The 15,374-nt window shown below is 43.3% G+C and overlaps 1 protein-coding gene across 1 annotated transcript in view; it reads right to left on the minus strand.

Annotated features, from left to right (window-relative positions):
• Positions 1-5,779: 5,779 nt before the first annotated feature.
• The window catches only part of sema3aa (sema domain, immunoglobulin domain (Ig), short basic domain, secreted, (semaphorin) 3Aa), a 32,289-nt gene continuing 22,694 nt past the window's right edge, over positions 5,780-15,374 (minus strand). The window contains exons 10-17 of the mRNA XM_085769570.1: positions 13,304-13,448; positions 12,952-13,171; positions 12,482-12,573; positions 12,334-12,375; positions 11,941-12,098; positions 10,158-10,225; positions 9,911-10,059; positions 5,780-8,691 (exon numbers count right to left, since the gene is read on the minus strand). Coding sequence (XP_085625696.1) covers positions 7,966-8,691; positions 9,911-10,059; positions 10,158-10,225; positions 11,941-12,098; positions 12,334-12,375; positions 12,482-12,573; positions 12,952-13,171; positions 13,304-13,448 — 1,600 coding nt within the window. The 3' untranslated portion in view covers positions 5,780-7,965. The remainder of the gene's footprint in view (positions 8,692-9,910; positions 10,060-10,157; positions 10,226-11,940; positions 12,099-12,333; positions 12,376-12,481; positions 12,574-12,951; positions 13,172-13,303; positions 13,449-15,374) is intronic.

Below are 15,374 nucleotides of genomic sequence, written 5' to 3' on the forward strand. Positions count from 1 at the left end.
TATAAGAACTAAAAACATTGTTTATTTCGTTGCATCGGCATTTCTCACAAAGACACAATAACCTCCTGATCATAACCTCTATAAAAGCCATTACACTGCTTTTACTGTTGCTGCAGCTTATTTTTACAAAGCTCAAGTATAAGTGTCTTCTAGCGACTCTAAGAACTCACAGCTCCGAGACATCGCTATATAGAGCTTTTTATGGATTAAACAAACAACATATAGTGAGTTTTATTCACCCTATGTTTCTGGGTAACCTAAGCGTCACTTCTGGTTGGGCTTTAACACCCAATTGCAGAAGAACTTTGTTAATTGAATTGGTTGGACACATGGATCCATGGTTGGATCTCTTAGCCAGACTAGCCTCTTTGGGCTAAAGCTAACTGAGCTTCTCATCAATTGAGTGCCAAGAGAGAAAATGAACATAATCCCCAGAATGTCAAACTGCTTCTTTAGTGTTAAATCAATGTAAAATCTCTCTTTAATTAGGAAATATTCTTGTTGAACAGAAATTAATGTTGCATGTTGGCCTCACAAGCATGCCTAACCAGTATAATGGATTTGTTTTTCGTCCTCTTCATCCCCCACTCTCACTCCGCACTCCACTTTCATTTTTCTTTGTGAATTGACAGCAGCTGACATCTTAACTGATGTTGCCCCAGGATCTAATGGGCTGATTCATCAGTAATGGAAGAGGACTGGGAGTGAGTCCTGAGGATGGAGGAGGAGGGGAAGTAGAAGAAGGAGGAGGAAGAGGAAGAGGAGGAAAAAAACCTGCTTATTTAAGAAAGAAAGGGATGAGAAATGATGTCAAAGTAATGTGGATTTCAGTGTCAATCAAGTCATGCACACCCCCACAGTTCATGAATCATTAACACAACCTCACACACACACACCTGTTGCCAAGGTAGTGCGTCACAGCTGGTGACGTTATCACTTTGCAACAAGGGGGTAAGTCCCTTGTGTTTAGCTTGACTGAGCATAGATGAGTCACACTGAAGGAAAATTCAAATGTGCATCTACATACAAACACACAAGCAACATTTTCTGGAGTGGTTAGAGAGTCTAAAGCCAGATATGTCTACAGGAGAAATTTGCATTTCTTTTCTTTGTCCATAATGTGGTTGATGTGATGTTTGGACCAAGTGGCTTCAGCAGTCTTTGTTGATTTACCGAGTCCTTGAACGTAACCCTGCGGCCCACTGTGAATCACCACTCCCTCTGGAGACGGACAGGAATAGGTCATTGATCACCTCATCAATCCCCAGCAATCAGTGAATGGAGCGTGGATGAGGTCAAACTGGTGTGTGTGAGAGTCAGTTCATATCTGTCCCTGCACACACGCCGTGGCTGTGCAGCTGTTGTGAGGCGTCTCTGTTTATGACTCCCCAACCTTGTAGCTCACTGTTGAGGAGGCGGGATCACGGCCATAAATCACGGCTTCTTAACAGCAGTCGTGGAAACAAGCACTCCCACACCTATACTGTCCAACCCAGAGGAATATATGAGTGGAGAGACGGGTGGTAAACACAGCTGAGCAGCTTTCCAGTGAGATGGAATGGAAATGTCAATCATTTCCTTGATTAATCAATTTATCAATTTTGGTCCAAAAATGTAAAACGGTCAAAAATGCTCAAATCAGCTTGATGTGATGTCAGCATGATATTCAAACATATTGAATGGGACGAGGAGGGAATATAGATGAACCAATCATTGAAATAGTTGTCATTTATTTTTCTGTCAATCGTCAACCAATCATTTATCACCATCAATCATTTCTTTCTTTGCTCTTATCATCAATATTGCAGTGAAATACTGTTTAACAGTAGTGGTATAATAGTTTACCATACTATATGCCCTGAGAGAAGAAAAAGACATTTTAAAAGTGGCGCTGGGGATGCTGCTGGGGTGTGGTCCCTGTCAACATGGGAATCAAACTTGACTCCTTGACCCCATGTGTCCCTTTGTCTTGCCTCAAACTTGTGAGATAGAACAAGATCAGTCATATCAGTGAAATGGTCTGCTATTGTTTACAGCATTATAACAAAGCAAGGTCTTCCACTGCAGATCTTGTTGACCCCGACAAGATACTAGCCATGACTGGGATTCAAACCCGCCCAGCATCCACCTCCAAAGATAAAAGCATTACTTTTTAGCCTATCCAGCTGTAAGTGTTGAGCTTTTGCGTGGTTGTACAGCCACATATGTGTCTGGTTGAGTATATTGCGATTGGAAATGTGATGTATATGGATGAGTTAGTAGTAGTATATAGTAACATTACTCTCCTGGTTAATGGTCTGAATTTTCATTTGCCATTGCTGTGAGATTTTTTGCATGACTGTATGACAGAGTTTTTTTTACCTGAGGTTTGTCATGTGATTGTGGCAGCATAGCATGCTAGTGCACATTATTCTTTTTTTGTATAATATGTGTGTGTGTGGAAATATTTATTGTTTATATATCTTTGTATCTTTCTGAATATTCTATGAACCCTGGGGTAGTAGCCTATTGTTTTCATGTTAATTGTGTCACATGACTAGTCAGGTGACCCATGACTTGGGTATAATTAGAGGTGTGTACTTTCACAGGATCTTTACCAGAAACATTACTCACCTACTGGGTGATCATAAATTATCGGCTTGGAGCTGTGGCTGCTGTGCGGACTTTCCTTTTTTTCTACACTCTTTATCTTGAACTGTATGCTTTTCTTGTTTGTGTTTTATTAGTTCTCATGTAGCCAATTTAATATTGCGTGGGAGACAATAAAACATAATGTTCAAAATAAATAATGTGTCTAATGAACGCTGACTGTGCAGTTTGAAAGAATTGGCAATTACCAGTCAAAAGGAAGTCATTATGGGAAACGTAGGCTCTAATCCAGTGTTTGGAGCCATTGGAGCAAAAAGCCAAGATTTCTTGGACTGTAAACCTTCCAGCCTTGTATAGATGCCACACGAAATCACTACTACATACTAAACTTCTGCAAGAATAAAAATGTGAGGACTATATAATTTGATGCCTTCGTTTAAAGTACGTTTCTGTGTCCACTAATTGGCGTCAGTGAGGAGGCAGAAAGAGAAGCTGCACCTGGAGACCACACTGGGATTCAGTCTTGATGGAAAATGTCATCTATCATCCACGAGAGCTGCTCTGTATCAGATCCCCCCCCTGTGGTTGCCATGGTTTCTGCAGCAGCTGCCACTCACCTGCAGGGTTCCTAATTATGGGATCACTTGAAGATTAGTGCAATGCACATCACAGTTCACTGCAGTTCATTGTAGCACATTAACATAAAGCCGGTAACTGTACATGTGTCGTATACAGTACGTGTCACTGCTTTTCACAGTGGTTCATTACTGAGCTGCAGGTGAGTTCAGAGCTTTACAGATGTTTCAACATCAGCCAGAGAGCGGGAGAAAGAAGAAACAAGAGAAGACTGTTGGTGGGCTGTCCTGCCATTGACCTAAATCTGTCCTTGCCCACAGACTTCGTTTCCCACAATCCCATGGGTTTGCTCCTGGGCAAGAAGGAATGAGTCAGAGCTTTTGAATTTTGAAGAGACTACTTTCGAGAGTCGTGAGAAGCTTCGGACACACACACACACACTCACACACAGACACACACACACACATGCACATACACTCACACATTTTCAAATGTGTTTAGCTTCAGGCGACATGATAATATTAAATATCAATGCCGCTCCTCTTTCCACTCTCTTGTCCGTCCTAAAGCACATTCACAAAAACACACTGTGATGGAGGGAGATTTAAATGTTGAACTGATGTCGTCTGATCAGATGTGAAATGTGAACCTGCTTCTCCATTTGATATGCACTAATGTACTGATTTCATTTGAATGCAAAGGGTCTGTATGTACAGTATTTAACATTTCAAGTTTATTCTATTCTTGTAACAGAAAATGCAAAGTCATTTTCACATCAGCTTCATTGAAATTGTAACAGGCCTTTATAATGACAACTGAATATGATATATCAGTGGAGTTTTCTTTTCTTTTTTTTCAGAAGTCTTTGTGGTTTTTCCAACCTAAAAATTCGATTTGGGAAACTATTAATTTTGTTCTAAATCATGTACATATTTATACTGCACTAAAAGATTGTGCAGTCACCATAACACACACTGTTTGACTAAAGAAATGTGGGATGTGAGAATAAATTAATTTGATTTGAGAGTAGAAAAAGTATTTGAAAATAAGTGGGGGGAAAAAAATCCAATATAAACACTGTGATCAATAGAGCTCTAATGAGGGTTTCTTATATCCTGTAGATGAGTCTGCCAGTGTTGCTCCAAACAGACATGTGCTGCAGCTGAGAGGAGCTGCGGAGAGCAGAGCACTTCAGACAGTGGAGACGCCTCAAGCTAAACACACAGTAATAAAACCCTCCAACATAATGGTCAAGACATCTGCTTTCTACAGCTGAGGGTATGTACTTTTAAGACTCAGACAGTTATACACACACACACACAGGACATTCAAGGACAGTTGCCATGGTAACAGCATCAGCCAGGAAGCAAGGACATGTTGCTTTAAGAAGTAATTGTGTCTGAGTGTGAAATCTCTGTGAAAATATTGCAACATGTCTCAGTGCTACAGCAGCACCCACTTGGACTCACTTCAAGGCCTCAGACTGAGCTTGGAAAAGCGGGAAACGACGCAACAGCGCCCTCTGGTGGTTCTTCACGGGAATCACCACATCCTCTGGAAGCCACAATCCCACTTTCTATTTGATTTTTATCAGACTTTTATTTAGACTAGAGATATCCTGATATGTGACAGCAGGAGAAGACTATTTAGATAACAAAATGCACAATGGCTGAATTTCTTTTTGTAACCTGATGTAAATTACCTGAAGTATCTGGGGTCCTCCTGGTGGTTCACCTGGTGGAGCATGTAGGTACCATGTGGGCTGAGCCCTAACTGCAGCAGACAAGGGTTTGAATCCAACCTTTGGCCCTTTGTCACCCTCTTCCTACATCCTGCACTTTCCTTGTCTTGCATTGCACTTATTTAAATAAAAGCAAAACAAATCAACTTAAAGGGACAGTGTGTAATATTTGTCAAGGTTTATTGGAAAAATCTGAACATACGACCAATGAATATATTTGTATATAAGTGTATAATTGCTATAAAATGATATCCGTTTGGTTATAATTCTTCTTTTATATATACATATAGCAAGGGTCTTGCTTAGAGAGTGTATCCATCTTGTGCCGCCATGTTTGTACGGAATGGAAAATCCAGCCAATCAGAGTTTCAAACAAGAGTTTCACATTCATATATGAACAATAGAATTATTTAATAGATAAATAATAGAATCGGAATGCTAGATGTCACTGTTTTCCCCTCATTTTACACACTGGACCTTTAAAATAAAATACATTAGATCTGTTTTTACTTTGTTTATTCTTAGGTGAATTTTTAAGTTTTCAAAAATCTCACTTACCTTGAATTTGAAATAACCGTCTGTGCGATTTCTGCCTCATTTCCACAACACACCTTGTTCACAACTGCCTCGTTACAGCAGCAAAGGATGAACAGATGAAACTCGTTTTTTAAACGATGTCTCAGCCACACATGGACACACATGAGTGAATAAATACCAGGACCCTGACTGGAACATTCGTTTCTCATTCAAGTGTTTTGCTTTCCTTGCAGATTGTCTGCTCCGTGTGGCTGTGTGTTTTGCTATTGAACAGAATGAGGCAGAATGAGAACACCATGTGCAGACAGTTTATGAGTGAAATGAGAACAAAGAAACTTTTTTTTTTGTAACGGAGATGTTTATTTAGACAACTGAATGCATGCCAGAAAGAACTGTGTTACAACAGGGGTAACTTTCAGCTCTCTCGCTTTTCTAACTCTGAGGGAGAGACCCAAATTAGGGACACACCAAACTTTTTGAAGTGTTGGTACAGGACACTATCTGCTCTAATTTATTGCATTGACACATTATGTTGTCATGTATTAAAGGGGGACAGGGAAGACAGGAGGGAGAGGTGGGGGGGTAACCACTGTTGGAGCTTGGATCTCAAACAGCTTTGGCCAGAGTATCATGAGTTGTTAATATTACTGTTTTGGCAAAAAAGGACAAAAAGTAATTCACACCTTGGTTTTTAAGGGAACTTTACCTCTCACACAAAACACATAAAGAGACAATTAAAAAAGATGCACTTACTGTAGGTAGCATTCACATGCAGTTATAACATGTCTTCTCCTCAGACTAGAATTAACATTTTTCTCCACTATTTCTTACAGAGATTCACAGCTAAGGTTTTTTCAGTTTGGGGAATTATCTTACACATAATGGCTACTCGATGAATAAAAAGACATGTCGGATGGATCTGGGAGAAAGGAAAATTAAAATGAACCGTCATGAAAGGCAAAAAGAGACAAAATTGTGCTTATCGTTGGTGGGATCTCGGTTTCACGACACAAATCCCTGGACTAAATCACTTTCAAACCTTAACATCCCCAAAAAGGGACTCCGTGATACAATTTCAGTCAGTTGGTCCATCAAAGTTTTCTTCGTTGCTGTTGCCATTGTTTCTCCAATATATTGATGAGCCAAAAATACCATAATATCAAAAATAAATGCAACCCTTTCACAAAACAATGAGCAATAAATAATAAGTGGTGTTCTTGTACTGTATATGTACTGTATATACACAGAGAGTTAAGTTTGTTGTATATATGTACACAAAACAAGTGGCAGTCTATTTCAGACTGGGTTTTTAGTATTAGTCTACAACTGGAATTCGAGCCCAGATTCTATAAATCCCAGAAAAAAAAGCAACGACATAATAACTTACACAGAATCGTCGGGAGCAGAAGGGATAATGCACAATCGGACTACAATGTCGCTTGTAATTTTTGCCCGCCCCCAAAAATAGAACCACCGGTTTGGAAAGGAAAGAAAATATAAAAAAAAGAAACATGTAACAATTTTTTTTAGGTAGGGTGTAAAAAAAAAATAAAAGAAAAAGAAAGAAAAGAAAAAAGAAAAAGAAAAGCCTCTAGAATTCCATAAAATAACTATAGCTTATTAAAACATTGATTGACAACAACATGCACAATGCTTTCCCAGCCACAGGTGGAGAGGGTTGTGATGAAGCACTTTCTCAGCATGAGTTTTGTTTGCAGTTTTTTTTTTTTTTTTTGCATGTAGTAACGCTTCGGTTTGTTCTGAAACAACGAGTGGGCCACCGGCGCAAGCTGCGCACACCTGGAGGTGAGTTGCAACCCTTCCTGTTCCTCCGTTCTCAGGCGCTGTTGTCTGTTATCGACTCGAAAGACTAGATGGAAGGTTTTTCTTTAATCCTCAGAGAGTTCTTCAAAATAAGAAGTTTGTTGGTTTTGTTTTAAATCTATTTCCATGTACACTATCTTGCAGTTCACATGCTCAGGTCAAACGGGGGCAGCAGGTTGCAAACGAATGCATCGCTTCTGCTTCCTTAAATGTCCGTGTATCTATTAATGTCTCTGCGACTGTCCTGTCAGCATATTAAGTTCATCTGCTCGCCAACGAACACCTCGCGCAACGTTTTCATCCCAGTCTTATTTTAGTAGCTTATGTACAGGAGGTTGAAGTGTCTGCCAGGCAGTATCCCAGGCAACCAGCCATATCCTCACACATTTACAGTATGCTTTCCAGTTAGTCCGTCCTCTGTTCATCTTCACAGGTTGTGTGCATTTGTGTATGAGTCTTTGAATGAGAGCTTTATTGTTGTTACATGTGAGCAGTTCATGTACGTCTACCTTAAAGTGTGTTTAATGGGTTTTTTAAGCTTTTTTTTGTTCTGGCTGTTGTTACAGAGAGGTCACTGAATCATACATTGGATACACAATCTATAGAGTGTGTTTGTGTGTATACAGTATGTGTGGATGCATTGGTTTGTGCTCGTGTGTGTAGATCTGGTTGCATGTGTTGCACCTCTGTGCTTCTTTTCAAACACTGCGTGGAGGTCTCTGGAGCTCATGGGTCCTCCTGTTGCGTCCCTTCTTATTTTCCTGAATCCGTCTCCACTTGGCCGTGTGCTGGCCGCTCGCCCGAGTTCCCCCCGCTGCCGCCTGAGAGCCGGCCAGGCCGCCCTGCCCCTTCTGGCTGTTTTGTGCCTTCGGGTTGTTGTTAGGTGCCTGGCCGCTCAGCATACCCAGATTGGACTGACCTTTCTGGGTGTTCTGGCCCCGGGCCGCCCCTTCCCCTGTCGGAGCTCCGGCCTGAAGCCAGGCCCTGCTCTGTGGTGGACTACCTTGCTGCCTCTGAGCATTGGGAGCCAGAGCTTTAGGCCTTAACTGAGAGTTGGATCCACCACCGGCGCCGTCAGGTTTGGCGTTGGGCGTCTTCACCCTTTTCTGTTTGCGCTCTTTCTTCCAAACTCGATCGCAGAACTCCTCCACGCTGTTGAGGTCCGGGTGGTCCAACAGAGAGAGGAAATCTCTGTACCACACCCGGTGTTTAGGGGAGTGACCTACGCCGCCTCCGGTACCGGGAATCCCTGGGAGGATGTCGCCCAGTCTCTGGGTGGGGATGACCTGGAGGTTGAGGCGCAGGAGGGGCTGGATGAAGCCGTGTTCCACAGCCTGACAGTGGTAGATGCCTGTGTCAGACTGTGATAGGCTGCGTATGAGCAGGCCCTGGTCCGTACGGAGCACTCTGTCATCCAGCTTGATCTGGAAAAGACACAGAAAGAAACAAAACAATGTAAATAATGGGTGAAAGATTAGGGTAACACTTTATAATAAGTACACACTATTATGCATTAGTTAAGCATTAAATACTGAATTCATCATCTATAACATATGAATACTCATTAGTATGTAGTTTATAAACACAGTTCAAAATATTTTACTCATCATTCATGCGTTATAAATGAAGAGTTAACTGCTTAAATAGTGTGTATTTATTGTGTTTATTAAGTGTTCCCAAGATGAGAGAAATGGCAGCAGACAGGAAGTCCTAATGGATAAACTGAGAAGTTTTGTGACTTGTGACTCTGTCCAGTGCTACAACACATCACTGAAAAATACCCCTGACCACTTGTCATGCTAAGGTGCTACAAGCAAACACACGCAAGCAAAAAAGTAAATCAATGAGCCAACAAAGGAAGTGAAGAAGAAGACTACAACACTGGAAAACGGGATGTTAACGCTGAACAATTATAAAAACACCTCTGCAGCTGTTTCATGAGAGAAGAAACACATTGAACATGTTTCTTCAGGTGTGATGGCGAGAAACAGTAAAAATAAACGCAACTCTTTTTCGTTTGAAAACACTACAAAGGCAACGTGAGGTTTCGATAGACCCAGTCCTCTGATCTGAGGGGTTAGGGGTCAGAGGTCTCGGGTGCAGCTCAACCTGAGGCCGTTCCTGACATGACATGACAAACTGCAGCTACGTCACTTATTTGAATGGAGCCACTGTCTTTGAAGATATGGAGGTCATCCAGTTGAAAAGAACCCGTCTCTACTTTTGCTGCCTGATAAATTACACTGAAGTGAATTCAATGCATCTATTGTTTTACCTGGACTGTATCGGTATCTTCATCTCTCCACCCCCCACACCCTCTGAACGCCCAAAATACTAGACAAATACTAATCACAGTCGAAAGTTTGGTAAAATACTTTCTTACATCATGAGGTCAAAAGCCAATCAAAGTGCGCCAACCAAAGGTTTCCACCCTGTCTAGGTCATAATGGTCAAAGGTCAATAGGGTCGTAGGTTATAACATGATAACAGAGCAGGAAAGGTGTAGCCCCGGGGCAGGAGTGATGATGTTTTGTCTACAGAAATCTAATTAGTGTTAAAAACAGATACCATCAATCCAAACAGGGCCGTGTGAGTGTTACATCACTCGGCGGTTTTTACACACTCCCAGCATGCTGCATTCACCTCGAGCTTTCGATCGTCGTTGGGCTTCTGCAGCTGCCAGTAGATGAGCGCCCGCTGAGACTTGGGGCTGCACTCCAGAAACATGCTGCTGTTCTCCACCCCGAACACATTCCTGTCCTCAACGGTGCCGCTCATGCCGTCCGCGTCCTCTGCACAGACCGAACACACAGAAGTTAGATTGATACGTGTGTGGAAGAAGAGGGAGGCTCGGTGTTATGTGTGTGTCTCTGTGAAGTTTTTACGCTACCGTGATGCTGAAGGTCTGAGCACTGGGACAGAGGGTCTCCGTTTCTGATGTCCTGTCGTCTGGTTCGCCTGGGAAGAAATTACACTTGAGTTCAGTGGCAATTTAAGTAACACATGTTCTATTAAATGGACCACAAGTGCACTGATCACATGCTGGTTCCCCTGTACTGTTTAACCTCAACCACTAGGGGGCAATGTTACCCAACAGTAGTCCACATTTAGCTTCACTTGCATTTAAGGAATAGAAAATGTGTATTTATTCAACCTTCACTCTACTGTTAAATCACATGTGTTGAAAAATGGAGGCCTGGCAGAATGTAAGAAACATAAACCTGCCGGGCAATGAAACAGCGAGGCTCATTGCCTTCTGATGAGCCGTTTTTATGAAACACATACAACATTATTTCGCCCTTGAAAAGCCTCGCAACAACCAGGCCGCTCTTTGTCCCCTCGATGTGAGAGTCCACTATGTCATCCAGCTTTTTTTTCTCTTTTTTTTTACTGCGGATGTGAGGAGTTTCCATAACCTGGCTTCACTGGATAACTGCGAATGTGTCTCCCTTGTTCCTAGTTGTCATGGTTTAAAAATCTCGGACGGACGCTGTAAAAAAAAATCTAGCAGGAGGAGGAGGAGGTGGGGTAAGCCAAAGGTGAGATAAGGGCTGGAAAGAGGGACATAAAGTAGGTAAGAGGGAGAGAGTGGAACCATTATAGGTAAAATAGAAACAGATGAGGTGAAGTTCTGCTCGCCAAATATGGCCACCTCCGTCCTCCCTCCTTCACTTCTATATGCTGCTCATATTTAGACACTGATCTCTGTCTCTTTCTCACACATGCCCCCTCTATATTCTGGTCTTTTTGGTTGTCTGAGCACGTGCGAGGTCGGGTGTCTGGTTCCCTTTCTTGGGGAAGGAAAATATTTGCAGTGTAGAGGAGAGTGGAGCGGAGAGGAGAGGAGCCGGTCTGGGCCTTAACCACGGGGTGTGCCACCTCGTCTGCAACCCTGCCAAGCTGGAGTATACCCACTGGCCTACTTCTGCTGGTGTGAGAAGTTCTGGATGAATGAGATGCAGGGGTGTAGTGCTTTGTGTGTGTAAAAGTGTGTGTGAGGGCTGTAGTGGTCAGCCTAATCCCGCTGGATACAGCAGAGGGTAATTTGAGGGTGTGTATGTTCATACCTCCTGGCTGCAGGGTGAAGCGGTCAGACAGCTCCTGTTGGCTATAATTTAGTGTGTGTGTGTGTGTGCTTGTGTAGGTGTGTGTTCATGTGTGTCTCTCTGTGTGTGTCTTTGCTATAGGGTGACGGGATCGTAACTCAGAACAACTGTTACTGGCAGGAGTTGTAACCCAGCTTGTTGGACTGAACCTCTTGGAGCCTCCTGCATACTTAGCCTGCGTTTACTTAATGACTCTATTTTGTGCCTGTGTAATATTCCCTACTCCCGATTACTTCCATGTTTAGATGTTTTGGCATGTGCCGTGGATTCGTGTACATTTTTTTCTGGACTGGCTGCACTTGCTAATAGGCCAGTGGAGGTCTGAGGCTGGATTAACAAGGTTGCATGACGAAAAGCCCTTAAGGAAAAGTCTTTAAAGCCGGTTGCAACAGCAAGAGTGCAGGTGTACTGATAACTCCCAGGTGCGACTGACTGGTGACGGCATGAACACAAAGACAGGATGTTGCCAAAAAAAAAAAAGAGGCACAGCGGCTTGGCCAACCTCTGGATAAACCCAGAGAAACAGGTTACAGAACAGAACGGTGTTTAATGCGTGTCGGCTCCTACCTCTTGGCCGTAGGAAAGTATCTGGAGCATTCGGTGCCGTCCCAGGCGCAGTACGGGTCTCTGGCCAGGCAGCACTCAGCGCAAGCTTTCCCATACACCTCACACCGGTGCAGAGACATCTGCGATACACCCAGCGACGAGCCAAGGTACAGCTGTTGCTGTGGGAGCCAAAGAAACAGCGAGGACTTAAAAACTGACAGGTCCTGCGTGGTTTAGTTAGAGAGGGTGAGGAAAGATGGTGATTGTGGGTTTGGTTCTCAGCGGCAACGTTAGATATCTTTGTTTTTACGGCTATCAGTGCCCACAAGTTGTTGTTTTTTTTCTCTCCCTTGTACTTGGTAACCTTGTCAACAGCTTGATGATGAATTGCTGTGCGTGCGAACGGGTTCTTACCTGCTTGGTGGACAGCTCCATAGCAGTAATGGGAGTGGGCTCCTGCACAAAGCAAACACAGCCTGTTTACCAACCACATCCATAGACAACATGATGTTTTTCATAATGTAGCGATGACGTCAGCGTCATAAATTGTCATCAGTCGTACCCTGAAGACGGTCATCTCCTCCAGCACCACCTCCTCCAGGTCGTGCCAGCTCTCTCTGGGGATCGTCACCACCTTCAGCACTGTTCCCATATCTGAGAGACCACAGACGCACAGGAAGTGAATATACAGTACGAGCCTATTTTTATACCACACGGACAGATTTGTTTGTTCAGTAAAAGCTTTGTTTGTAACTGGAATAGAAAATAATTAATAAAGGAAATTCCTATGTATGTGTGTTTATTTGGAAAAAGGAAACATAATAAGAGTTTCTGGTGATTTATAAAAATTTTCTTCTTCATATTTCTGAACTGCTCTCTTATCAGGAGAACCTCATTCACTGTGATTGGTGGCAGCAGGAAGAACTTCTACTGTACATAGACATGTTCTTCTAGAAGAGAAAAGATTTTCTAAGACCTGAAATAAAAAATAAAAAAATGAAGTGCAAAGCAAACAACAAACATGTTGCGTACCTGTGCCGATGAACATGACGTCATACTGTCCGTCCTCAGCCTCCACTCTGTCCACCACCAGCTGGGAGAACTGGTAGTCCACGTCTGTCCTCACCATGATGGGACGGCCGCCTATCGGGTGCACTGGGTTGTACATAGCTGGGTGGCCCCTGGCGAAGGTGATGACATCATCGGGAAGGTCCTTGGTGGAGTCGAAACCTCCGAACGTCTTACTGGGACACTGAGAGAGGCACCAAGACGGACAGGTAGGTTTTAGCACTGATGTGAAGCACTGTTACTGTATGTCTAGTTGGTGTCATGGAAACTTCCACTGCTCTGTTGTGTGTGTGTGTGTGTGTGTGTGTAAACTCACAGTGCCAGGGCGAGGGTACGGCACCCTCCCTTGGAAGGGCACCCACTGGTAGTTGGGTCCGTCTCTGTGGGCGTAGGGACCCAGGAAAACTCTTCTGATGTCGGCCATGTTGTACATACACACAGCTGAGCCTTTGAAGATGTTACTGTGGAGGAGAAGAGAGAGAAATGGAGAAGGGGTGAGATACAAAAAGAAAAAGAGTTGAAGTAGAAGAGAGGGAGGAAGGAAGGGAGGGGGCGGTGAAGTAAAGAGAGATGACTGAGACAAACAAAGGGGATTTACAAATGATCGGTCACAAGACAGGGATTAGGAGCTTGTGAAATACTGAAGAAAGACAACAAAATGACCCTTCATCGCACAAAGACAGAGGGGAGCAAGGTTGTCATTACCTAAGTACAGGAATGACAGATTGGAAGTCCTGTCTGATTGCTTCCAGCCTCTTGAGAACAGACAGGAATTTGGGCACAGCACCAACAAAACAGTAGACCTGGTTCAGAGAATATTTGAAATCCCCTCCAATATATTTTTGCGAGCGCTTGCTGGAGCCAGATGGGTGGGTTTTTTGTCTTTTTTTTTTTTTTTTTTTTTTTTGCTTTCCCACTAGCCAGACAAGGTCCAACGCAGGGCAAGGTCAATCAATCATGCAAAAAATAAGGGAAATGATGTGGATTTTATTTCAATTCATGCTCCGTCCCGGGCCGTCCAAAAACACAGCAATTTGAGCTATGACTCATTTGAGTGGAGAATCTGGGTGTTCCACGTAAATAATCCAAGAAATATATTCCACAAGAGTTACTGAAATATTCATGTGGAGATTAGGACAAAGTTAACGGACTGTTCGCTCTGAGGAAAACCAAGTACGTTAACCCTTCACCATGTCTGAAGGGATTCTACACATTAGATTATAGATGTTCGAAACTGATCTCAACTTCAGCCCCTGACTTTTCAAGTGTTACTTTTTACAGATGGCAGACTTTCCTTTGGACAGCAAATCTCTTGCATTTGCAGGAACCGAATGCTTCAGTAAGATTCGGGACGTCCTTTGTCTTGCTGACTGCGATGGGAAGTTGTATCAGACTAATTAGGGATGTGGCTGGCATACACACAGCCGGCAGTACTCACCAAAGCATGGAAGATGAATGGATTAGCATTTGAAAATGTTAATTACAGAGAAATTCAATTAACTCCGGGGGCAAAAAAAAAAAAAAAAATAGAGAGAGAGAGACACTCCTATATCTGTGTTTATGAAGAAGGGTGAACATGTGTTTGTGCAGATACACACAGTTTGAGAGGGAGGCATACAAATGCAGTCAACCCCACTAAAGTGCACATGCATACACACACACACACAGATAGGGGCACAATCAAACATTGATCTGTCAGTGGCAGCTTCTTTGTGCCTCATTAAGCAGTGATATTAAAAGTCGGTCCCTCTGAATCTCGCCTCTATTCATCTCTGAAAACCGACCACTTAGAAAACCAATTAAACCACTCTAATTCCTCAATACCCTGTAATTGAATTTTAAAGCATGCATGTATGTGTGTGTGTGTGTGTGAGTGCGGGGCGGGCAGGCACACATATGGGTATGTAGGTGTACTCCCGCCCCTGTGCACCGACCTCTTGCTTTGAATACATTTCAGAGAGCTAAAAAAAAAAAAAAAAAAAAAGGCTGCACGGTCCTGATGATGCAAGCCGCCCGTCTGTATGCGTTAGCTTACGCCGCCATTCTATTCAGCCTGTCTTATCATTAGCAGTGATTGATGGTGCTTGTCCTCCTTTCAAAAGCGGTTTAGAGACACTACTGGACACAAAATACCCCCCCCCCCCTCCCTTCCCAAATGCAAATTCATCATCATCACGATAAGTGCCACCATCTGTGCCATTTCAACTCACTTATCTGCCTTGGCCCGCGCCTTCACCTCTCCTCATGCTTCAATAGCGCCACACCCGGCCTCTGAAAACCCCATTCAGTGCCGGGGCGGCGGCCAGGGGAGAGATGTGCGTTCCTGCTGAGTGAATATCGTGTTTCTCTCGCTCCCTCCTGCTCCATAATCTGATTTCCCTACAAGC

The sequence above is a fragment of the Trachurus japonicus genome, chromosome 23 (genome assembly GCF_045865225.1).
Source record: "Trachurus japonicus isolate A0001 chromosome 23, Traja_1.0".
In the NCBI taxonomy this organism is placed as follows: domain Eukaryota; kingdom Metazoa; phylum Chordata; class Actinopteri; order Carangiformes; family Carangidae; genus Trachurus; species Trachurus japonicus.